General features: G+C 34.8%; 1 protein-coding gene across 5 annotated transcripts in view; it reads right to left on the bottom strand.

Annotated features, from left to right (window-relative positions):
- The window catches only part of Mllt10 (MLLT10 histone lysine methyltransferase DOT1L cofactor), a 190,230-nt gene that overhangs the window by 15,370 nt on the left and 147,030 nt on the right, over positions 1-27,830 (bottom strand). For all 5 annotated transcript variants that reach the window (XM_077802629.1, XM_077802631.1, XM_077802633.1 and 2 more), the window contains 3 exons: positions 13,372-13,550; positions 3,115-3,232; positions 1,742-1,814 (listed from right to left, as the gene is read on the bottom strand). In XM_077802629.1, coding sequence (XP_077658755.1) covers positions 1,742-1,814; positions 3,115-3,232; positions 13,372-13,550 — 370 coding nt within the window. The remainder of the gene's footprint in view (positions 1-1,741; positions 1,815-3,114; positions 3,233-13,371; positions 13,551-27,830) is intronic.

Raw genomic sequence — 27,830 nt, 5'->3', positions numbered from 1 at the left:
CTAGGTTTTACATTTCAGGATGATACACACAAACCTCATTACTATACTGAGGACTGAACCCAAGGACACTGTATTAACGAATTACATTCCCAGCCACCACCTGCTGGGAACTTTTTCTAAATTTTAAGACAGAGGGTTTCCTTAAATTGCTCAAGCTGGCCTCAAACTCATGATCCTCCTACCTCAGCCTACCAAATAGCTGAGATCACATGGCTCAGGCTTTTTTTTTTTTTTTAATATTTTTAGTTGTAGATGGACACAATGTCTTTATTTATATACTTATGTGGTGCTGAGGATTGAACGCAGTACCTCACATGTGCTAGGCAGGTGCTCTACTGAGTCACAACCCCAGCCCAAAAAGTAATAAAGTTGGAAATACATGCTAAAAGTAAATTAGTACCATTTATTATGTTATGTTCCATAAAAAATAAAGATTAAAAACACCAAAGTAAGGAACACTAAGGGATTCTGAATAATTCTGGGTAACTTGTGTGAAATTTTAAGTTTAAAAGGGGGATAAAGAATATTTTTTCCACTAAAACATTATGAGCAAAAATCCACTAACTTTCTTCTTTGAAAAGAAAAATATAACAGTATAGAAATACTTATAAATCAGTGAGGATTTTTTTTTCATTGTATATTTCATATTTCTGGTTTCCAAAGAAAGAATATTTAATTTTCTGCAGAGTTCAATCAGGAAATATATGAGGGAAAAGCACTACTAGATGTACAATTAGGAAACAGAAAAATCAGGGTTGTTTGACTAATGTCTATACTGATAAAGATGTTCCTTTAGACATTACCCAACTATACTGGCAACACTAATACTCATCATTTGTCATTATATAAACTTTTTTACTAGAGATTGAACAAAATTTCAATTTTAAATAGAATTGCTCCCAGACATGAAGAAAAGACCCTGGCCTGGCCTGAGCTTTTCCCCTCCTGTTCTCCATTTTCATTCAATCTAATGTTTGAAGCAGAGTTTGTAAAATTAAAAAAACAAACTAGAAGAAGGTACAGAAGCTGAAAAAGTAAAATAAAGTGAAGACATGCATAACACTAAAGTTCCATTCTCTTTTATAGACTGACATATACTGCTTCATACTATCATTCTCCCATTTTAGAACAGGAAAAAAAAAAACCACAGTTCTGTAAGTTACATTTATTGATAAGTTGCCTATTAATAATAAATGGTACCTGAATGCTGTCATGTGTCTAGGAGAATTTCTCAAAGCATTTAATACATCTTCTATATTTTGCCTCAAACAATTTAAGAACAACAAGGACTTCTGAAACCTACCACAAGAACTCCATTTGCCAAAAAAAAAAAGGAATTACAAACTAAGGATAAGTGTACTACCCACTACAGAGTTAAAATTGAAACCCAAAGTTTTCAGACTTGAGTTTGCAGCTTTGAGAGATCTTAGGACTATTTTATGTCACCCAAATCAATGCCTGAGGAGTACAAGCAGCTAAATATAGAAGTGATAAAAACAATAGAGTTCTAACTAATTGGAAACCTAAGATATTCCTTTTAGTGCAGAAATCTTAATCATGTGTTTTAAAATTTAATTTAGAATCATTTTTCTTGACTGTCTAGACAAGCTTCCTATCTACAGAATGCTTTTAGGGCTTCACAAATGCTCACTCTACTAATAGAAGATAACAGGTTTCCAAATCTGGAATGTTTCCTTTGCAGAGATGCATGGTAGTGTAAATAGAGGTAAATAGTGCTTACCGTGGTGAGAGACTTCCTCTGGGTGAGCTTCCTCTGCCAACTAGGCTTCGGCTATTGTCTCCAAGATCTTGATCTGCAGTGTAAATATTTCAGAGCTGATAAAGTGACTCTCTCGCTAGATTTTAAGCTCTTGCCTGATTTTTCCTAAAACACACATTAAACCTTTACCACTATCTTTCCAGTACTATGAAAGGAAAAGATCTAGCATATTACTAGTTTAGAACTGCTGAACTGTGGCGTGTAAAGCGTTGTCCCTACACGTTTTTGTGGGTGTAGAAGGCCATGGATTATGTTCTGTTCTTTCATTCCTTTCAGTTTTACAGCACAGAAGCGTGGTTTGAATTTGCAGAACCCTCCCCTCAGCCACTTTTAATTTCTACGGTTAAAGTAATGAATCACAGCTGTGGACAGCTAATCTGTATGCTTATCACAGCAAATCCTTATGCTTTGTATTTTTTAACACTTTGCATCCCAAGACAAGTCATATCTTTTACCAAGCTAAAGTTACATGAATCCTTACACCAAGAATAAAATTACATAACACTAAATGTACAAATTGACACAAACAAGTAGAAATCCAGAATTCTATATTTAAAAGAAAATAATTTTTAAGTCTTCTAAATACTCTGTAGGTAACAACAGAGTATCTCTGCTTGAAGAGTAACACATTTTCCCTGCAGTTAGCCCCTTATAAAATAACCCTAACTGGCCTCTTTCAAGGTTGTCCTCCCCTTATTCTGAGTTGGGTAACCTCTGACCCTTGAAGAGTAAAGACATGACTGATCCATTCTTGGTGAACTGCTAAACCTATTCCCTTCCCCCAAACAGGCATGACTACTTGGACATGTCAACAAATCCTTAAGGATGGAATGAAACAAAGCAAATCCAGTGTCTCATTAAAACAGTACAAGAGGCAAAAGCTACAAAATGTCAACTGGTAAAAATTCACAGGATTACTAAACACTGCAGAAATTCTCTAACAGGATTTTTTTTAAAAACAAGTTTGTGTAATGCAGTTTCATGAATTATGCAAATAAAGGTTTAGGCTATTCACAGAAAAGCCTAGTGTTATGTTACTTTCATTGCATAGAACTGAGGACTGAACACATCAATCACAAAAGTCACAGGAGACATTGTTGCATTCCTGCCTGCTGATGGCTCTGCTTAAACATTTACATTTCAGACAGTTAAAAAAAAAAAAAAAAGATCACTTTTGCAGCACAGCATACTATTTGCTTCCAACTGTGATTCTTTGGGTAAAACAACAACAAACAATCCTCTATTAACCACACCTGCAAACTTCTTCAAAGAAAATGAACCAATGATGGTGGGAGAGATTATTAAAATTTAGAATTTAATTCTTGAAGGCTTACCTGTTTGATTGCTTTCAGACTGAGCTATGAGAGCTGCCATTGATGGATTTGGATTTAATCTATTGCCATACATATGAGATGGTGCCTGACTAAGAGAAGATCCAGATAGGGTATTGGCCTAAATGAAAAGAAGTACAATGATAAATATTATACCTGTTATAAGTTATAAATTCCTCCTTCTAGTTCTCTCTCCAACTTCAGAATATGAGCAGAAGTTTTTGACTTTCTGAAAAGCGAATTTCATTCCAGTTTCACCATTCCAACATGTCCTAGTCAACACTAAAACCCAGTGGTATGGTAAACATGTGGGAATACAACTGATTATTTAATCTTATTAAACCATTTATAAAATAAGGTAGGGAGACAGCAGATGACTAACAAATGCTTCAGCCACTTACATCACAAGCTGGCTAAGAAGGTCAAAGGGTCCAACTTCCACTTCTAGTATTTTAGCACAGAGCCATATTTTCATTGCTTAACTCTGTCATTAGTAAAACCTGCACACTGTTTTGTTACTTCCTATTTTGGTAGACTTGGAAGCCTGCTGCTTTTTCTGTTTTGTTTTGTTTTTATTTTAAAAGAAAGCAAACAGGCATCACAAGTATGTTTTCTATACAATGCAGGGCTCAACGAATCACAGCTTTGCCCTGACCCCTTATAAGGCACTGTCTTTTTGGCAGGAAGCCAGCTCTACTAACTGAAGAGCTCGGCCAAAGTTTGTAATTCATTCATGTTGCAAACCACAATTCTGAAGGCCTCTACTGGGACTTGCGCCAAACAAGCGAAAATGAACCCTTAAACAGATGAAGCTGAGGAGGCTGGCCAAAGTATTGCGTAATCCGATGTAATAAAAATGCCTTCTTTGATGTGCATACTCTTTCCCACTTTCCAAGAATATTATAAACTTAAAATGTGGCATTTTGGAAGCAAATCTCTTGTACACAAAATACTATTACTTACAGAAGGCTATTACTGGCCTAAAATAATTCTCAGATTTAACAGAACCACAAATTTTAAGTAAATATCTTATTGTTTCGCGTGAAAGAAGTCAAACTTAGGCTTTTATAAAATGAAATCATTGCAAAGTTATTTCATAATACAACTCTTGAAAATAACTTCAATGAACTAAAACACTTCTAACAAAGAAGTGTAATAAGAGTAGAACATTCTGACAAGTATTAACAGCACACAAGAGACTATGAGAACATAATAGTTGTAACAAGGAAATGCTACAGAGAATAAACTATTTCTGGATTGACTCATATCTGACACTATATCTTGGCCTTTAGCCAACCTAGTAAGCATAAAATATGTACTTAACAATTCACAGAAAGAGTTCATGATGCAGATCCTTGTCCTGCTTTCCACTTTTTCAAAGGGTACATTTTATAGCTTACACTTTAATATGTAAATTCAACCTGTTATTTTTTGGATTTAATTTTTCCCTCTTATTAATTATATGCATACAGAGTCATATGTTCATATTATAAAGTCCTCATAAAAGATAAGTAAAAAATCTCAACCTAGGGCTGGGGATGTGGCTCAGCGGTAGCGCGCTCGCCTGGCGTGCGTGTGGCCCGGGTTCGATCCTCAGCACCACATACCAACAAAGATGTTGTGTCCGCCGAGAACTAAAAAATAAATATTAAAAATTCTCTCTCTCTCTCTCTCTCTCTCTCTCTCTCTCTCTCCTCTCTCACTCTCTCTTTAAAAAAAAAAAAATCACATTTAGTCATTAAAAAAAAAAAATCTCAACCTAAAGATCATACTGGATATTTACTATGCATTTGGCATTATAGGATACACAAAATGTACAATTTATAAATTGGGATACTGCTAAGACTTTTTTCTCTCCAAAAATCAACTATCTGGTAATTTCAGCTATTCATAAAATAACTGAGAACAAGACAAATACAAACAAACCATCAGAAAAGCCAGATGTTACCAGTCTCATGGGTTATTAAAGTCTCAGATACCTAATACTTACAATGCCTTACGCAGAGCCAATTTACTTATTCTAGACAAAATTCTCAAAAAAAAAAAAAAATAAACTAAGCATATAACAGATTAGAAATATAAAATTAATCAGGAACAAGGAAAAATAGTAGTTTCCTGAGACAGTCTGTTGGCAGCTGACAGCAAGAGAAGAGAGAAGAATATGTGGAAAAACGAGAGCATATTACAGTTCTGATGGGGTGGTCCTCAAAGAACATACACCTCCTATAAGTAAGGAAACATTCTTAGGATTCTGACTCTGGCTAAATCACAACAAATAATTTACCAAGTAGAATACCTTTTTAGTCCCAATGGTCAGTCCCATGAGCTGCCTTAGTCTCCTAATAAGATATATTCTTGGGCTGGGGATGTGGCTCAGTTGCAGAGCGCTGTGAGGTGCTGGGTTCCATCCTCAGCACCACATAAAAACAAATAAATAAAAATAGAGGTATCGTGTCCATCTACAACTAAAAGAATATTAAAAAAAAAAAAAAAGATAGACTCTTTTAGGAAGGATTCCTTCTGCCAATGGATTCATATCTACCCTTAGTAACTTCCAAATTTCACAGGGTGGCACTTTCTCATTCTAAATTCCAAATTATCTTTAGTTTCCCTATCATCCATTAGGCCCACTAAGATCAAAACAGAAAGCAATACAACATAATCTATTTGCATAATGACGATCACAGAAAGAAAATAATGTAAACTATCTTTAGGATACAAAAGTCTATTTTTAAAAGACGGCTGGCAAAAGATGATATTAATAATAGTGTAATAAACTGAGAATACTACCCTAAATTACCAATTTCCCAAACAGGATGACTGAAAAGTAACTGATATATGTTCTTTCTTTTTAAAAAATTGTTAATCTAAACAAGAATCTTTTGTAAAAGAAAAAAACATTATTAATTTTACCAGAGTTTGTTTTGGTAAATTAAAACATCTAAATCAGTCTATATTAATCTCTGCCAGAAAGCTCAAGTTATAAATATTTTAAGGTAGGCAAAGGACTCCACTAATGTCTGTAACAGTACTTTGAAAACAATGTGTGGCATATTTAGGGCTGGGAAACTTGATGACTCTTTCTGTTGGTGCCTCCAGCCCCATATCTTAATGAAAATACCTTACAACTCATAGTAGAGAAAATGGATACATGGGAGAGTAAAGAAAAACAACTTAGTAAAGTATACACACAGCATCTGGCATTCTGTCACTAATAAGTGAAAACATTTAAGATTCAGGGGAAGTTCACATTAACCTAGGGAAGCAAGGGTTATGAAGCAAAGGACACTGAAAGCTTTTCTGTAAAAGAAAAACGAACAAGAAATAAAGGAAATACTTCTCTACAACATACTTTGGGGCATGGCTTTTTAAAAGTGCACTGAAAGCAAATTACTAATGTACCATCAGTGTGCTTCAGACGATCTGCTGTAAAGATCAAATGTGGGGACAAGTGCACGGAGTACGGCACACATGGCATACATTGAGGGCGTCTTGAGTGGCAGGCTACTCCCCTTGTGCTAGGTGTCTGAGTGGCAGGACACTTACCCTGTAGGCACAGCCCTGGGCATTAGGCCATGTGTTACAGTGCCTGTGCTTGCTCCACGGCCCACTCCTCGATTGGCCACTGCAAGGACAGTTAGAAACTGCACTGTGGCTGCCTGTAATCTGCTTAGCTACTGCCTGAGTATATGTACATGGTAACTGCGCAATAAAATCAGACCTGCTTCCTGCTTGGTCTCCGAAGGTCTTGATTAGCGACTCCACAGCCATACTCTCCTCTACCCTGTTCTGTGGACCTTCTCACTGGACAAGAGAGAGCCCATGCAATGAGAAATTCTTTTTGAAAGGAAGTACCTGTCTTATTATCCTGCCCAGGTAAGGAGAATATCTATGGTGGACAGATATTATCCTTGGACCTATTGGTACTCCAAGCATATAATTAACCCTAGGAGAAGCTAAGTAAAGGTTACCTTTAATACACACACACACACACACACACACACACACACACACTGCTGTTCTTACAACTTTTCTATTCACTTAAAATTATTTTAAAGTAAGTTAGTACTGCTATCATAAACTTCTGCTTTAATTTGAAATCTTATTCTAACACTCTAGTAAAAACCTCATTAAAAGAAGAATTATTTTACAAGATGGACCTAAAGACCAGTAGATGAAAACTAAACTGAATGATTATTGAGGTAAATCTAGGTCATTTTTAAACAAAATACGTGTAGGTCCCTGAAAACACCCTTAACAAATTTAGAATAACTTATTAAATGTCTAGGAAAAATTCATGTCTCTATGAAATCAGTATTCAAACTCAAAACAAATAAATTTAGCATTTCCTAAGTAGACTAACATATATTATAAGAAATATATTTCAGGTGGAAATTTCTCCTGTCAATCGGTTACCTCTTATATTTCAAATGTCTGCTTATGTCCACAGAGATGTGTATAAAGAGCTCTTGCTGTAAAGTAGTAACTCTAACAAACTCTTATATACTTGTTTCATCATAAATGAGTTAGTTGTATACAGATTGGAGAAAAGAGCAATGTTTGCTTAATTATGTGAAGACTTACAAGTAGGTATTGTTTGTTGTAGATTTCTCCCTGTCCTATGTTGATAAAGGCAGAAATAGGAAAAATGAGCCAGAAAAATTAGATCTGAAGGGACAGTACCTATGGGAAACTTCAACTTTGGAAAGTATTATAATATATATCAGCTAGAAGCATATTTGGAATTTCATACAATGAAAAGGTTATAGCAAGCATTTTCAAAACTGCACAATTAACCTGTCAATAAACATTAAAGTCAAATGATTCAAACAAGCTCTAAAATGAACTTACTATATATACACATCTTAGAAGAATGCCTGGAACATAGTAAGCATTTATATTTTAACTCATTTAAAAATTATTTTTGTAAGTAATTATGGTTTCTATTTTTGTAAGTAATTATGGTTTCCATTTTTCTACTAACTACATTAGAGAGTATAATTTACTAATCATATCTCGATATTGTACCAAATTCCCAAAATTAAAACCCATTTTTCAGTTAACATGGTATAACACTATAGACTGTATAAACGTCTCATTATACAGTAATATTATAATCTGTTCTATAATAATATAGCAATACTACAAAGTAAATGTTTTTAAATATAGTTTATATATTTCCTGAATTTGCAAACACAATGTTCGACCAGAAAGATCTCTAGGAAAATATGAATGAATATTACACAGAATTAGAGAACCAATGGAAAGTTTCATCTATGCTCCAGCTCGATTCAAACTTCATACTATGAAACATATTCTGGTAACAGAGCCCATTTCTGTGTGAGCTACCACCAGTAAGGCTTTAATACCCAGCGTGTGATGAGAGATGAAACCAACTGTAAACAACTTTCAGGTCCCGTGAGTAGGCTGACTGTTGAAGCTGTCAGGTTCAATTGCATCACTTCACATTATTCAATGCCCCAAACTGCTCCCTAATTGTGAAGAGCTTAATGTATTCAAAACTATTGTTTAGGCTAATGCTGAAATGTCCCACAATTGAGTTCCCAAAAAGTAGTAGGAGGGATTAAAGTGTAGTTAAATCATCACTCAATACTCATGATTGGACAACAAGACTGTACACAATACCCAACCAATTTTAAGTAGGCTTCAAAATTGGTTAATATCTTGTCCATGGAAAATTAAGTTCCTAGGAGAAAGACAGCTATTGAAGTAATTTTTGATCTGGAAAAGACCTTCATCCACAGCTGAACCCAACATAGCTACATTATGGAATTACAGGTTTTAACAACAAAAACATTTCGTACTATTTTTAATAAAGGAATTGTTTCTGTACAATTCTTCTTTGTACTGGTAACCTGGCTGTTTTTGTAACAGTTGAAATTAATACCTATTAATGTCCAAAACAAAACTATATAGCAGAAAGGTGAAGAACAAAGTATTATAAAGAAAAAACCCGAGGATCACACAAATTAAAAGACCTACCACCCAAGGTCACATTCGTGACCTGGAATCCAGGTCTTCTGACTCAAAAAATTTTTGCTATTTTTGTGTTCCATCACACAAATGGGACGTGGTAAAAATTTTTCAAAGAGTTACCTCTTAGCATAAGAGGCACATAATTGGAAAATTAATTTTTATAATAAAAAATGTTCATTAAAAGAGGTAAATTAGAGCTATCTTGATTCCAGGCTTACTTTCACCTCTCAGATATGCATTAATCTTTTCATCATCCGACATATTGATATATTAAAAAGTTATAAAAACTTAATTTTGCTTAGAAAGGTAAGTTCCTTAAAGTTTTAATTCATTATGAAATTATTTAAAAATATAAAATGTTCATTCTAATCAACTAAAACACTGATATGCCACTTTCTTTCCCCCTCAATTAGTTGAATCTGCCTAGGCCACATTCATTTTCTCAAATAGAATGAAAGTGTCATTATCAGATACCACCTCAGAACAAATCCAAGGCTACATATAAGATAATACATCCAACATGTGCATACACACACACACACAGAGGCATGTGCTATAGTACTGGAAACAAAGTGATGAAAGTGTCACAGAAATCTAAGCTGCTTTTATAAATAAAAAAGTAATATCTGTATTTAAGATACTGAAATGTCTGTATTTAGTAAATATTATATAAACAAACACTGTTTGTTTAAAGTTTTTTAACTTTAAATGCTTTTTAAACCTATATCATTCTTATAAATTCTTATACATGAAGTAGGACAAGAAACCATGATTATATACATGCAGACTACATCCAAAAGCAAAAATTGTATATGTAATATATGAAATGTATATGAATATGAATGTAATATATGAAACAATGTAATTATTTTTCATTAAATTCAATCTTAAATTCTTCTATTAAAGATGTTATTCTTCAAACAAAAGAACTTGTATTCTCCCAAAGAGACAATGAATGCAGAACTAGGAAAAAATGGAATTTGAAAGGAAAAATGAAAAATTATTGGTATTCTTACAGAAACTAATTTATTTTTCTACTTGTGATCCAACAAGGGAAGAACACACCATTAATAATCACATGGACAGGAGTTCTATCTTCCAATAATGTTAAGAGACTACAATTTCAACTACATTACTGATATATTCTAGTGTACGGTAAATGCAGGTACTCTAGTAATTATTTGTGAAAAACAATTATGCTAAAAACAAGTACAACATATTAACACAATTAACACTTAAGATTTTAAATTGATTTAGCCAACAGTTTTTCTAAAGTTTTTTTTTTTTTTTTTTTTTGAACTTGGATTGCTAATCATCAGACTTCCCTCTTCCCCACTGCCCATTAAAATCCAAAATCAAGGATCTGTGGTTGTGGCTCAGTGGGAGAGTGCTCACCTAGCCATGCATGAGGCACTGGGTTCTATCCTCAGCACCACATAAATATAAAATAAAGACATTGTGCCAACCTAAAACTAAAAAATAAATATTTTTTAAAAATCCAAAATCAAGTTAATTTCAGTTTATCAAGTTATTTTGGGTTTTAAATTTTTATTAGCCCTTCTTGATTTACCTCCTATTATGAGAATTCTTAAGAGAACAAATAAGTCAAACAAGAGGACTATTTATAAAGACAAAGTCAAAAAAGAAAAAGAATGATCCCTGGGGATTTTTATCCTCACTGGCAGCAATTCACTTACTAAAAATTACTACTTTAAATTTATTGGTAGGGGGGGTGGTAAGATGATTAAGCATAACATTAATCAAATTTAAAATTTATATTCTCTACTCATATTTTTATAATCATTTTCTTCCTAGTATGATGATTCTTGATGATTGTGATAACACTCTTAGAATTACATTTTAAGTATTGATAGTTTCCATTTATCTTATCACACACCTAAATAAAACACTAAGATGTGATTATTTAAACACAATGAATTGTATGGTTTGAAGACATACAAGGCCTCTATAAGAGTTAAACAGAAATGAACTTCGCCATTTCAGGAAAAAAATTCAATTACCAATTTTAAGAGTCCTGTTACTTATACCTAAATATTGAGGACTATCTTACTTTCCCCTTGCACTCTGCCTAGACATTTTCACATTTTTTCACATTCAACATCAGCACAATTGTCTCAGGAAGCTAAATGGAAGTAGTTCTGCACTCAGTTCAACGGAGAGGTCAATGTGCCTCAGTTGCTTGGAGACTGATGGTTGCTACAGCAGCACCAGATAAGCCAAACTAAATAAGCTTCGGCTTCAAGGCAGAAAGCATTTACTGCTAGGCAGAAACACAGATGCAGTTGTCAGCATGCAGCATTTGAATCTAACTGGATGATCATATTTATGAGAAACTCATCTTATTGAAACATGAAAAGGGGATAAAAAGTAAAGATTTTAATTGGACTGAATCCTAGTTATTGGCAACTATGATTTTTTTTCAGTGAGTCACATGTTAAATGGAATTTTCCCTCTAGCTACAAATTTCTCTTTACCTCCCTACATCCCCTATCCACCTCTCGCTAATGCTAGCCCCTAAACCCATAAACATAATGAATGAGATTTTTGCATAATTCAGCCTGGAATTAACCAGAATAATTAAAACAGACTTTTGTAAAGACAGAAACAAAAATGCACATTGAATATATTCATGTGAGACTTGGTCCAAGGATATAAAACTATCATAAGATATGGTTACACTTAATTAAAAGAGAAAAAACTATTTATGAAAGCCATTGTTTCATTTATCCTTTTACCCTCCTAACCCCAAACCCTTATACCTATCCTCACTTCTCTAGAGAAATGAATTAAAGAAAGACTCTCCTAAAGTAATCAAACTCTCCTACTCAGGTTAATAGGTTCACCAAATAGTTAACTTTCATCTTCAAAGATGATACTAGTAATCATGCCACCGATTTTCTATGCTGACCGTCTGCTGTTCATTCTGACACTTGGCTTAATTATAATGGTGATTATTTGCACTGTATCATTCACTCACATGCTTTAAAGATAACCTAATGCTGAGCTTTGATATACAGCTTACAAAAAATACTGAAAAATAATGTGTGTTTACATAGGTATGTATGTGTGTGTGTGTATATATACACACACACACACACATATATATATATATATATACACACACACATTACATACAAATACACACACATACACATTACATACATACATATTCTAAAGCCCCATACAATGGAAATTATGCACATATACTAAAAGCTCAAATTTACAGCAACTTATAAACAACTACTTAACTATCTGTTTGTAATTAGATATTTACAATTAAAATTATACTATTACAATATTGTTGAAATGTTGACTTATGACTTGAATTTTAGAAAATAACAAATAAAATGACAAAGAATGCCAAATAAATTTTAAAAAGATTTATTGCAGTTGCACCCACCTATATGCCCAGCTACTCAGGAGGCTGAGGCAGAAGGATTGCAAATCTGAAGCCAGCCTTGGTTAGCAAGACCTTATCTTAAACTAAAAACTAAAAAGGGTTGGGGCTGCAGTTCAACAGTAAAGCCTCCTAGGTTTCAATATGTACTTTAGGGATCTTAAATTATTACCTTTGGAAAAGTATGTCTACAGTTTTGCCCATTTATTGTCCTATTGATACAATTTAAGATTACAAAGTTTCCCTTCTTCCTTCCTTCCTCTTTCTTCAGTACTGGGGATTGTACTCAAGGAAGTACCATGGAGCTACATCCCAGCCCCTTTTATATTTTTATTTTGAGACAGGGTGTCAATAAGTTGCCCATACTAGCCTCAAAGTTGTGATCTTATTGCCTTGGCCTCCCAGATTGTTGGCATTACAGGTATGCACACTGCAAAAGGTGAACATTCATACTAGTTTTAAAATTTTTAGACAACAGATATTCATATATTATTTTGTGATTTTAAAGATTATTTTAAAACCCCACAAAAGTGCAAAATTGGCTCATACTTTGTCACCATTATGTTTTTAAAGAAAAGAATTCAAAACTCTCCTGAATGTATATATAATATTACATCAGGACAAAGTCAGAAATAAAGAAAGAGAAAAGAATCATTTGGTACCCACACAATCATTTGTCCTCTCTCATGAAGATCATGTAAAATTTCCTATTATTAACAAGTATAATACAATTCAGATATTTCATACATTAAAGCTCTATTTAATTTGCCTCTCCTCCAACTACCCTTACTTTAAAAAAATGGCAGACCCATCTGAACCTGACTTCACAACATTATAATATGTACCTGAGTTGTAACAACAGCAGGGGTTACAGATGATGCAGCTGAGGGGGAGAGAGCTCCCACTTGTTGCAAATGACCAGAGGACTGCTGAGGTAAATGAGAGCTGGAGACAGGAGTGCTAGATCCTGAGCCAGATACTACATTTGGAAATGATACTGCTACATCATTGCTGTTATAAATACCTGCAAGAAAAGAAATCTTATTCAACAACTTGTAGTCAAATTTGCCACAGACATACAAGATTAATTAATGAATGAGAATACTTACATTTCTTCCTGATCCCTCTCCCAATTTAAAATTGTAGGTGTTAAAAATTACTGATATTTTATAAAATACTTGTTTAAAAGAACCTAAATAATTTTTCATTGGGCAAAACACTTTTGACAAAAGACAGGAACCACATTGAGAAGGCTTTTATAAAAAACATGAAAGTTTGTAGAAGGTTCCTAAGAGCAATCAAAGTTTTCTGAAACGGGAAATAAAGCAATCAATAGCTATATAACAATCACTTGGTAAGTCTTTCAAAACGAATATGCTCAAAACCAGAAACAATGTAAAATGGGATGAGAACTTGTTCTAGAGTTCTCCTCCCATTTTAGTACCTGAGTATAAATGTGTGTGGGGGGGGGAGTAGAATGGAACTTGACTTGAATTTCAGAGAACAACAAAGACTGTGAGGCCTGATGACTTTCTATGACACAGCTGAGAGAATAAAGAATAGAAATGAATGTGAGAAACATTGAGGAGATAGAACAGACCTTATGGCTGACTGTATGGGTGTGTGGTTGGGGGTAGAATGAAAGAAAAGGGAGAATTAAGGTATGAGGATGATTTGGATGGCTAGGAAGTGGTATCATTCACTTCAGGAGATAAAACATGATAAAAGACTTGGTGAAAAATACTTTCAGTTGCTCCATGGGGGCGGGTAAAAGCCAGAAAGAAAAGCAGAAATAAGGATATGGAGGCTAGAAAAGAAAATGAGAAGAGAAAATAATCCTAAATTAAGATCAAATAAGTAGTTACTTGGGGAAAGCAAGTTTTTTTTGTTTTTTTGTTTTTTTAAAATGGAGAAAGTTGCCCATTTATGCTAATAACAAAACACATGGAGAAGAAAAGCTCTTTGAGGATAAAAGAAGAGATAGGAACACATCTATAAATGAGTAGTTCTCAAGTGCCCCATGCGGTATTTGACAATGTCTGGAACATTTTTGGTCATCAAAAACTGTAGAATAGTATTCATATCCATTGGGTAGAAGCTAAGACTGCTGCACAAGATAATTCCACAACAAAGAATGATCGAGCCCAGGGCCCAGAGTGTCGGGTTTGGAGGTTGAGAAACCTTGCTATAAATATAAACATGGGCTCACAAGAGGGAGGGAAGATCAAGAGAACTTGACATTTAAACAGAAAAGAATGATCTTAGTGGGCTGCAGTGGCTCCCCACCCAACCCCCTATAAATTGTTTTTAGAAACTGTAGCCCTAGAAGACAACAATTACTAAGTTATATTAACAGATCAATTTACTTTGAACATAAATATTGCCTGGCATGGTGGCACACACCTGAAATCCCAGCTACTCAGGAGGCTGAGGCAGGAGCATCACAAGTTTGAGGTCAGCCTGGGCAACTTAGTCAGACCCTATCTCAAAATAAAAATAAAAAGGGCTAGCTCAAGGAGCTAAACATGGCTTTCAATTTACATGAGCAAACAGATGTTTAAAGAAATAAAGTTACTTCCTTGGTGATCTAATAAGAGGCAGAATCAGGATTCAAACTCATACCTGCCTGATTCTATAAAATGAAACCATGTCATAATACATTTTTTATGATTTTTTAGGTTTTCATTTTTTGTTACAGGGGAATTGAACTCAGGGACACTTGACGATTGAGCCAAATCCCCATCCCTATGTTGTATTTTATTCAGAGACAGGGTCTCACTGAATTGCTTAGTGCCTAGCCATTGCTGAGGTTGGCTTTGAATTTGCAATCTTAATGCCTCAGCCTCCCGAGCCACTGCGATTACAGGCATGTGCCACCACGCCCAGCTCTTTCCTAATACATCTTTGAGGTTCCAGATGATCCCATTCTTTGAGACACCTGTGGGACACACGACTCCCAGCTCTTTCCTAATACATCTTTGAGGTTCCAGATGATCCCATTCTTTGAGACACCTGTGGGACACACGACTCCTGTATACACTACAATACAATGGGATGAGCCTGAGGCTTGACAGAAAAATCAGTTCTAGGCACACAGAGGGATAGTAAATTAAACTTGCAAACTCAAAAAGACTTTCTGTTGGCCTGCACTATGGCTAAAAATTTTAATTACCTGCTCATATGTAGAAATATTGAAATTTCAAATTAAAAAGTCTAGATTTCTAGCTTCCCTGGAAAAACTGAAGAACTGTCAACAATCTGGCTGGAGCTTCAAGACATAGATAATTTAATCCACCAGAATTCCCATTATCCCTTACTGTGTTCACTCACCTTTTTACCCATGTATATATATAATACCACCCAGCATCTATAAGTATTTGATTTACCACTCTTAATATGGACAATGGTCAAAGACAAGCACCAAAATGATATCTATCACCCAGGGAACGTTCTTGGCATGATTAAGAGAAGTGGACCAAAGACAGGATCTTAGGGAATTACTATTTAAAAGGTAGACACAAAAAAAACAAAACCACAAAGGACAAACTTAGAAGACTGACATCTTAGGAATCACAAGTTAAAAAAAAAAAAAAAAATTCGGGGCTGGGATTGTGGCTCAGCGGTAGAGCCCTTGCCTAGGACAGGTGGGGCCTGGGTTCGATCCTCAGCACCACATTTAAAAAAAGGTATAAAAGGAAAAAAAAAAGTCAAAGGAAAAGGTCAACAAAAACACTGATTATTGAAGGCCAGAAAAAGAAGTCACTAAATGTGGCAATAAATCTTGGTAAGAGGACACTTAAAAAAAAAAATGTTAACTATATGTTTTTTTATACCTTTTAAATTTTTATGTGGTGCTGAGGATCGAACCCAGAGCCTCACACATGCTAAGCAAGTGCTCAACCGCTCAGTTTAAGAAATTTGGTGGTACAAGACAGACGAGACCACAAGCCCTACAATCTTAGTGACTAGAGAAGCGGAGGCAGAATTGCAAGTTTGAGGCCAGCCTAAGCAGCTTACAGAGACCCTGTCTCTCTACTAAGTAAGTAAAAAGGACTGGGGATGTACTTAGTGGCAAGGAATCCCTGGGTTCAATCCCTACGACTAAAAAAAAAAAGGAAAAAGCGCATCAAGAATTGAGTATTTACAAACCTTACACTGCAAAGCACAGGCACATATCTAAGAAAAAGATATGTACTTTTAAAAATTGATCATTTCCATGGTTCATTCAATCAATATTTATTGACTCTGTATTATTTTTTTTAAAAAAAGTACTAAAGACAGCAAGAAAAAAAATTCTGCCTTCAAAGAACTTAAAGAATCTTACAGCAGAGGTGATCGGTATTCATAAGCTACTAATATTCAGAAGCGAAATGCTAGTGAGCACCCTAAAAGTACACAGGAATTATAAAAGGAAGACTCAGAGGAAGACTCAGGTGCACAACTACAGAACTACTGAACAATTCTCAAAGTGTCTTAAAAGATAAAATGCTGATTGCATTATTAATTTGATGGTGAAAAGCTTTTTGTATCACTGGGGATGAAACCCAGGGGTACTCTACCACTGAACTACATTCCCAACTCTTTTTATTTTTTCAATGAGACAGAGTTTCACTAAGGCGCCAAGGTAGGCCTTGAACTTGTCATTTGACCTAAACCTTCCAAGTCTCTGGGATTATAGGTATGTATCGGACCTGGCTGAAAGGCCTACTATACATGGATTCTCCAACATTTTTTTTTCCTTCAGATTTTTAAAAAATCTTTGTTTTTTTTTAATTTATTTATTTTTAATTTATATATGACAGTGGGATGCATTACAATGCATATTACACATATAGATCACAATTTTTCATATCTCTGGTGTTCCTTTTAGATGTATATGACAGTAGAGTGTTTTTCTTGTTTTTGTTGTTTTGGTGCCGGAGTTTGAACCCAGTGGAGAATTAACCACTGAGCCACAAGCCCAGCTCTTTTTTATAGTTTATTTAGGGATAGGATCTCTCTGAGTTGCTTAGAGTCTTGCTAAGTTGCTGGGGCTTGCTTTGAACTTGAGTTCCTCCTGCCTTACTTTTCAAGCTGCTGGGATTACAGGCATACCCTCCAACTTTTAAAACTAAAATACAAAAGTTTGAGCCTCCATAATACTGTCATTTATATAACAAAAATCATAGCTACCTAACTATCTAGAAATGTCTACCCCACAGTAAGTTTCAACGAAATGGTAGCCACAGCTATTTAGTATTTTAAATTCTAACTAAAATAAAAGTCAAACAAGTGAAATATTATAATTGTCAAGGCCTCTAATGTTCCCTACTACACTTTGAAAGCAGTAATGGCTATCACCACCACATGCAGTCATATATCAGGTAACTATAATATTCAGAAACAGAACTGTGGTGACTGAAGACTTTCGATCTTGTAACTTTAATTCTGTTTTTGATATTGTACTAATATGTGATTAAATGCAAAATTGCACAGCCAAATGACAATCCAATGATGACATTCTGAAACTATATGTCACACTCAGGTTTCTACTACAAAAGATAGCACATCAAAATTTTCCTTTTCATTCAAGGCAGAAGAGCTTAAAATTCTAAAATCTTTTTTGGAAAATAAGGATTGCTGATAGCCCTCAGCTCCCTCATACTTCAGGTATGATTGGTATGAACAGCGAAATAAAACCTCTAGATTTTTCTTCACAGGAAAATAGTCCTATTAAATTTTTCTGTATCTGCTTTCTATTTTATTTCATTCTGTTTCCATATTTTACAAGTTATATACTATTTTAACCAAACCAAGGTGACATTCATTCACTTAAACTGAATTCTAGAAATGCTCAAGCTCTAAGAAAATACTCTGAAAGGTATCTCTTCAGGATAGAGAAATAGAAACAAAGATACAGAATGATACAGAGGATGGCAGGAACAGATTGATTCATATTAATTTATCTATTCATCCATCCTCTATCTTTCCTTCTGTCTAGCAAACAAATGTTGAGAAGTTACTAGGAAACAGGCAATTTGCAAGGAGCAGGGAATAAGCAGGGAACAGCCAAGACAAGGTAAGCTCTCAAGGAATTTACAATTTACCAGGAAGGTGACCATTAAAACAAGTATATGAATATAAATGCCAACACATATTATGATGAAAGAGAAAAGGTAGTAAGAGAGTGAAAAATTAGAAATCAAGAAAGATCTGAGACAAAAGAAATTAAAGGGATACGGATAGGAAAAGAACTCAAACTATCACTATTTGCCAACCATGATTCTATACCTAGAAGATCCAAAAAAATTCACCAGAAAATTTCTAGAACTAATAAATGAATTTAGCAAAGTAGCAGGATATAATATCAACACCCATAAATCAAAGGAATTTCTGTACATCAGTGACAAATCCTCAGAAAGACAAACTAGGAAAACTATCCCATTTACAACAGCCTCAAAAAAAATATAAAATACTTGGGAATCACCAAAAGAGGTGAAAGACCTCTATTAATGAAAACTACAGAACTCTAAAGAAAGTAATTAAAAAAGACCTTAGAAGATGGAAAGATCTCTCTTGTTCCTGAATAGGCAGAATTAATATTGTCAATATGACCATACTACCAAAAGCACTAAAAAGATTTAATGCAATTCCAATCAAAATCCCAATGATATTCCTCACAGAAATAGAAAAAGCAGTTATGAAACTCATCTGGAAAAAATTAGAGACCCTGAATAGCTAAAGCAAGAGGTGGCATCACAATACCAGACTTTAAACTCTACTACAGAGCTATAGTAACAAAAACAGCATGGTGTATTGGCACCAAAACAGGTTTGTAAACCTGTGGTACAGAATAGAGAACAGAGACAAACCCACATAAATACAGTTCTCTCATATTAGACAAAGGCACCAAAAATGTATATTGGAGAAAAGATAGCCTCTTCAACAAATGGTGCTAGGAAAACTGCAAATTCATATGCAACAAAATGAAATTAAGCCCTTATCTCTCACCATGCACAAAACTCAACTCAAAGTGAATCAAGGAACTAGGAATTAAACCAGAACCTAATAGAAGAAAAAATAGGCCCAAATCTTCATCATGTCAGATTAGGCGCCGACTTCCTTAATAAAACTCCTAAACTACAAGAAATAAAATCAAGAATCAATAAATGGGATGGATTCAAACTAAAAAGCTTCTCAGCAAAAGAAAAAAAAAACAGTCAATGAGGTGAATAGAGAGTCAGAATGGGAGCAACTTTTTAACCACACATCAGATAGACCACTAATCTCTAGGGTATATAAAGAACTAAAAAACCTTAACATCAACACAACACAAATAATCCAATCAATAAATGGGCCAAGAAATTGAGCAGACACTTCTCGGAAGGTGTTATACAATCAATCAACAAATATATGAAAAAATGTTCAACATTTACAGCATTTAGAGAAATGCAAATCAAAACTACTCTAAGATTTCATCTAACTCCTGCCAGAATGGCAGCTATTAAGAATACAAACAACAGTAAGTGTTGGCGAGATATGAGGGAAAGGGCACACTCATACTTTGCTAGTGGGACTGCAAATTGGTGCAACCAATACAGAAAGCAATATGTAGATTCCTTAGAACCACCATTTGACCCAGTTATCCCACACCTCAGTCTATACCTAAAGGACTTAAAAATAGCATACTATAGTGACACAGCCACATCAATGTTTATAGTAGCTCAATTCACAATAGCTAAACTGTGGAACCAACCTAGATGCTCTTTAATAGATGAATGGATAAAGAAACTGTGGTATATATACACAATGGAATATTACTCAGCTTAGAGAATGAAATCATGGCTTCTGCAGGTAAATGGATGGAGTTGGAGAATATCATGCTAAGTGAAGTAACTCAATCCCAAAAAAACAAATGCCGAATGTTTTCTCTGATATGTGGATGCTGATCCATAATGGGGATGGGGTGCGGGGAACATGGAAGGAATGGAGGAGCTTTAGATAGGGTAAAGGTGAGGGAGGGAAAAGGAGGGGCAGGGAGTAGGAAAGACAGGGGAATGAGATGGACATCATTACCCTAAGTACATGTATGAAGACATGAATGGTGTGACTCTACTTTGTGAACAACCATAGATATAAAAAATTGTGTTCTATATGTGTACTATGAATTGAAATGCAATCTGCTGTCATGTATAACAAATTAGAATAAATTAAAAAAAAGAAAGAAAGAAAGACCTGTCTGAAATGATACACTGTGTAAGCTGAGAACTAAAAGTTGGGTAGGTGTTTGGTTAACAGACAAAGTAAAGCAAACAAATAAAGCTGTTCAAAAGACACTAAAATATTCAGTGGTGAAAAAGTAGGTAACAGCTAAAGGATAGTTAAGAGTAAGTAGTAGAAGGAAAGCTTGAAAGGTGAAAGAAGCAGATCTCACAAGACCTGGAAAGCCATGTAAAGATGTTTAGAATTTATGCTACGATCAATAGGGAGACACCAGTCATGACTTACTGTTTTAAAAGATAATCCCTCTGACCACTATGTTGCAACTGGATTGGGAGGCAGATAAATGGAAAAGAAACAGACTATTTCATAAATTAGATGAAAAACTACACCCCTCTGAACTAACAGGGAGGATCTGAAGTACATCCAAAAGTTAGAATTACCTAAACTTAATGATTACATTTGGTAGATAAGGATAGAGAAAAATATTAATGAATGACAGCTTTCCGAGTACTGATTAAAAGTGTAATTTACTGAGGTGGTCAACCCAAAAGAATCACTTGAGTTCACAAGGTCAAGACCAATCTTGGTTACACAGAAAACTCTGTACCCTCACCCCCAAACAAAAAGCCAGCCTAAGTCTTAAGGACTTCTGATACTTTAAGGACAATTCATGGAGGAGGAATTTGTAAAGCAAGATGCAATCTATAAGAGAAGGAGAAAAGCATGACTGTGGTGTCACTGAAGCCACACAAAACAGCATAAAGAAAGGGAGGGTATTAACTGTATCAAATGAGAAGTCCAGTTAAAATGTAGATAAAAAATGCTCATAAAATTTGGAAACATGGGGACAGATGGTGATCTTTAGAGTACGATGGCCCAGGGCAGTGGTACATGCCTGTAATCCTAGCTACTAGGGAAGTTGAGACAAGAAAATTCCAAGTTCAATACCAGCCTCAGTAACTTAGCAAGACTCTGTCCCAAATTAAAATGAATAAATTAAGGGGGTGGGTGATTTAGCTCAGTGGTAGACTATGCATGAGGACTTGGATTCAATTCCCAGCACCAAAATATAAATTTTAAAAATGTAAATCACAGCCTATTAAAAATCATTGCATTAGCCATTAATGGGTGGCAACTTGCAGTATAAAACCCACTAATGGGGCCGAGATTGTGGCTTAGCGGTATAGCACTCGCCTGGGGGGGGCAACAGGACGACCCGGGTTCAATCCTCAGCGCCACATAAAAATAAAGGCATTTTGTTGTGTCTATCTACACCTAAAAAATTAATAATAAAAAAAAACTTTTAAAAAACCCACTAATACATACATAAATCAAAGCATCACATTGTCTCTTATTTAAAAAAAAAAAAAAGGATAGTAAGGGCAGAAGCCAAGAGAACATTCAAGTTTTAATGCGCACTTCCAAAGCAATTACACAAAATTGATAGATTGATATCTAAGACAGACATATCTGCCTAGTGACAGAAATATTAGTATTCACCAACCTGAGTTTCTGCTAGCCAGTTTTGAACTGCCTAGGTCAAATCAGTACCATATTGAGTTGCTTGTTCAGCAAAAGAACCAAAGTAATAAACAGGATCATCTTAAGAAATAGTTAACAAAGCAGGGATGATACCAATGATTTCAGTATTGGTACAATTAGTTTTGCATATATTAGCATGTAATGTGTACATACACATTATATTTACACGTTAGTATTACATACTAAAGTTAGCATATGTCATACCATACAGTAAGCATTTAATAAGTAATAACCATAATATTAATCATAAAGGAGAAATAATATCTACTAATATTGCCTTAGCAGCCCTTCCCTTTGGCATCTAATAGATAAATGCAATATTCTTTATCTTTTACTCCCCCTTTCTAGATTATGGAATATGTCTCCATACATAACTAAGGCATTCAAACTCTGAAAGGGTAAAACAAAATTATATTAGAGCTTTGTTTCCCGAGACTCTTAGCTATCTTGATGGAATACAGTACTTGTAAATCTACTTAGGCAAGCATTAACTATTTTACTTTTTATATATTGTTTCTTTTGATATTAACTACAAAAGTTAGCACATTCACTAAAAATTTGAAATACACAGAAAAGTAGATGGGCTGGGGCTCAACGGTAGCACACTTGCCTAGAATGTGTGAGGCACTGCACTGGGTTCGATTCTCAGCACTGCATACAAATAAATAAATTAAAGGTATGTCAACAACTAAAATAATAATAATAATTATTATTATAATGTAGAAAAGAACCATAAATATTATTAAAATTGATATGTTTTCATATATTTTCAAACATCTTAATGTGTAGTTTGTAGTTTTATTCTACCTGCACATTAAATATAGAATTTTAATCCTTTATACACTTACCACACAGCAGTCCCCCTTTTACCAGCAGGGATTTCTTTCAAGATCCCCCACTGACACATGGAACCACAGACAGTACCAAGCCTATAGATACTTTTTTCCCTATTCCCTGAAGAGCATTATCACATAGTACCAGATTTAAAATGTTCTTTCGTGTTTTGTGCCCTGGTTGCTTCCTCTGTATCCCTACTCTTGGTGCTTTGGATCCATTACTAATTAAAATAGGGTTATTTGAACACAAGCACTGCACTACCATAAAAGTCAATCTGACAACTAATATAGCTAATAAGTGACTCACAGGTGTAGTATACGCAGCATGGACATGCTGGACAAAGGGATGTTTATAATTCTGAGTAGGGCAGAGTAAGAGGGTGTGAGATTTTAAATTTAGGAATAGTTTATTTCTGGAAAGTTTCCAATTAATAACTTCAGACCACTGTTCACAGTGGATAACAAAAAACACAGAAAGTGAAAGCGTAGACAAGGGATGATTACTATACATACTTTCCTATTTTTAACAACATTTTTTTTACTAACTCAATAGGACATTGCATAGTTACCTTTGTTTTATGTTTTTACATGGTGGTGCATGCTTGTAATTCTAGTGACTCGGAAGATTGAGGCAGGAGTATCTCAGGTTCATGGTCAGCCTCAGCAATTTAAGACTGTCTCAAAATTTTTTAAATATTTTATTTATTTTTTCGGGGAGGGGGTTTACTGGGTATTGAACTCGGGGGTACTTTGGCCACTGAGCCACATCCCCAGCCCTATTCTATATTTTATTTAGAGATAGGGTCTCACTGAACTGCTTAGCACCTCACTTTTGCTGAGGCTGGCTTTGAACTCACAATCCTTCTGCCTCAGCCTCCCGAGCCGCTGGGATTACAGGCGTGTGCCACCATGCCTGACCACAATTTTTTAAATATTTTTTTAAAACACTGAGGATATAAATCAAGTGGTAAAGCACCACTCAGTTCAATCCCCAGTACCAAAACCAAATTTTGTTATATAATATTATATAAAACCTATGTTGCTCCTATGCCTGGACACAATAATAAATACTATGAAAAAGAAAACTGATGCTATCTTTGTATTCATGATGCTTAAAGTAAAGGTGACAGACATTAAATGAATAATTATACGAATATTTATAGTATGAGGAAAAGGTGTAATGTGCTATGACTAAGAGATACCTTAATTGAGATAAGCAATACAAAGTGAATCTTTATGAAATAAACTAAAAGAAAGTACTTAAAGATAATTTCTATTGTTTCCCTGTCCAAAATTCTTCCTGATATCATCCTATTTTTCTACATAAGAAATACCCCTCCCACATTTCATACATTATTGGCCCAGGATGAATGTGGGATCCAAGCTGAGGAAGTCAAATTGTCTCATGAAAATTTAAATCCTAAACTCAAAAGGGTAGAAAATTGTCAGACCCCCAAGTTAGTCAAATAATATCATGGTAGAAAATTAGGAGCCTCTGGATTAATATTTGTTTATAACCACTGAAACTATCCTTATTTCCTTCCTTCCAGAGATATGGAACAAAGGGATGAGGGTTTTCTTTTCTCTAAAATAACCATATATATTCAATAAATCTTTTGCTTAAATTGGACAGGATTCACGTCTGTGGCTTATACACTATGAATCCTAGCTGACAGAGCCAGTATGGTACATTAAGCAAAGAAATACAATCCTCAACGATGGAGGTTGGGACCGGCTTAGGTAGAGGCTTACAAGCCACAAGGCTTGCTCACTCTCGAGCGCACGCCCAGGATTAAACCCAGAGTTATCTTAGCACTGAGCTATATTCCCAAATCTTTTTAAATTTTGAGATAAGATCTCACTAAGTCACTGAGGCCATCCAGAATTTGTGATCCTCCTGTTTCAAATAGCTAGAATTACAGGCATACATCAACACACCTGGCCATAAAGGACTTCTTAATTTTAAGCTAATGGAAAGAGAAGATTCTGTTTTGTTTCATTTTGCAACACTGGGAATTGAACCCAAGGGTAATCTATCACTGAGATACATACCAAGTCCTTTTCAGTTCACTTTGAGACAGGGTCTTACTAAGTTGCCTAGGCTGACCTCCAACTTGCTATCCTCCCGCCTCAGCCTACTGTTCCTGGCTCATTTCAGAGTAACCAGAAGAGTGGCATGACCAGAATAATAATTTTATAAGGTCACCGTGACTGCAGTGCAGACAATGACCTGAAAATCGAATTAGGTAAGATTATTTTAGTAGGTATTAGATATTTTAGACCAGAAATTTTAAATAGCTAAAATTTGGTGAGAATTAATGAAGAAAAGATTCTTAAAGGGCCACCAAGCTAGAGAAGCATGTTTTAAAAGCAAGGTAGTAATTAAAAAACACACACACACACTTTTAAAAGAAGGTGTTCCTAACAAATCTGCTAAGAGATCAGATAAGATAAAAACTGAAAAATACTCTTTCGATGACATGAAAGCCATTCCTGACCTGACTGGAGTTGCAGCTACAGAAGTCAGTTATCAATGGGAGAATTCCTGTATCTGACAATAGGCAGAAAGAGAACCTAAAAACCCCAATTAAAGTTACCTAAAATGAATACCTGATCTCACAAGAAAGGAAAAGAAACTATTAAGGGTCAAAAATGAAAAGTCTGATGGCTGCCCTATAGGAGTCATCCTGTCTCAATAAAATATGAGCTTTCGTTTCAGTGCTCACAAGGAAAAAGAGATGAGACCTTGATCTTCTAATGGATGGAAGATGGAAACTGATGAGACCCTATTTATATAGCTGAGACTTTCAAAGGGCTATACTTTCAATGGAAGAGTAGGTTCTCTCTCTCTCTCTCTCTCTCTCTCTCTCTCTCTCTCTCTCTCTCTCTCTCTCTCTCACACACACACACACACACACACACACACACACAAAATCCCACACCAAAAACCATAGCATAGGGAGAAAATAAAGAAGTTTGTCAAACTTGATCTATACTTCGGATACTTTGGTGAAAATCTGCCCTTAGGTACAAGATGTGAATTGAGAGAATGTGTCTGGTTTACAAAACAAAATATGAAATGAATGTGAGAAAGGGTCAGACAGGAAAGCAAGCACCACACCTCTATAAAAGGATATATGCTCAGCCACACTAAAAAGTAAATTCACGATCCTAAATTAGAAAACATGGAACAATCCCCATGATGACATATAAGCAGACAAAAATAGACCACCCTTTAAGAACCTTAGAAAATAGAGGTGGCAAATAAAAATCAAATAGTAAAAAAAATTTAAATGATTAAGAACCTAAAATGAGGAATGAAAATGAGAAAGGAACCAGGAATACCTTGCTGTGGTAGGCAGAATTCTAAAGACTTCCCCTACAAATTTCCCATTCCCTGGTTATTTAATCAAACATTAGTGTAGGTATTGCTGGAAGAAACTTTGCAGATTAAAATAAGAAAACCGGCCAGCTGACCTTAAAATAAGGTGCAATATGAGTCTTTAAGAATCAAAAGGAAGGCTGGGGTTGTGGCTCAGGGGTAGAGTGCTCACTTAGCACGTGTGAGGGTTGGGTTCGATCCTCAGCACCACATAAAAATAAATAAATAAAGGCATTGACAATTACAACTAAAATATATATATATATATATATATATATATATATATATATATATATATATATATATATATATATATATATATATATAAAGAAGAAGAACCAAAAAGGAGAGCAGAAGAGCCACTGGAAGATATGGCAAAAGAAAAGAGAAATGCAGCAGATTGGGAAATCAGAAAGATTGCGTGAGAAGAATCTACCTGGCCTTCACTAGCTCTAAAATGTAGAAGGGTAGCCCTTTTGCTAAAAACCAGTAAGAAAATCAAAACCTCAGTCCTACACCTGCAGCGAAGAAACAAGAATCTGCCAAGAACTAGCATGAACTTGGAAGTGGCTTCTTTCTGGAGCCCCCTGATAAAATCACAGCTGGCCAACACCTTGATTTCAGCTATGTGAAACTCTAAACAGAAAAATCAGCCAGCTCAACCCAAACTACTTACAAAATAAATGAAAGCTAATAAATATGTGTGCTCTTGAGCTGCTATATTTTTGGTAATTTTTTAATGGAAGCAATAGTAAAATAATATATTTGCATGCCAGAAAGCAAAGAATCATTCAAAGAATAACAGGAATGTGTCAAAAGGACATGGAACTTGTTCAAGTGCTCCTATTGGCAAAAACTGTGAACAATTTCAGTTTCAGTTTCACAATAAATCATGAGGGCTACATTATAAATATGCTAATCTGTAAATTTATACTGAAAGATGAGCAATGGGATTTTTACATAGTCCCACAGTTTATTCCACAAAATAATTAATACTTATAAAGGGGGAAAAAAAAGAAAACCTTTACATTGGAAAAACCTGATTGTGTGTCATCTGTTAATATGCAATAAAAAGATCATTTCTATGATATTCTGCCTCAAAAACAATCTAAATTTTTAGAACCTGAATCTAATTTAAAAAATTCAAAATTTAATTGGTCGTCTTCAAAAATATTAACATAACCATTCAAAAAAGACTAAATGGTAGTTGTCTCATTTACACTTGCAATATTTCTATACACTTGAGATTGTTGAAAAATATTTTTAGATGTGGAAACGAACTACATATTTCAAAAAGAAAGAAAAAAAGGAGAGAGAAATGAAAAGAAAAGAAAAGAAAAGA

Source organism: Urocitellus parryii, chromosome 9 (genome assembly GCF_045843805.1).
Source record: "Urocitellus parryii isolate mUroPar1 chromosome 9, mUroPar1.hap1, whole genome shotgun sequence".
Classification (NCBI taxonomy): domain Eukaryota; kingdom Metazoa; phylum Chordata; class Mammalia; order Rodentia; family Sciuridae; genus Urocitellus; species Urocitellus parryii.
Note: the sequence above shows the minus strand (reverse complement) of the source record. Positions and strands in the feature narration are given on the sequence as shown.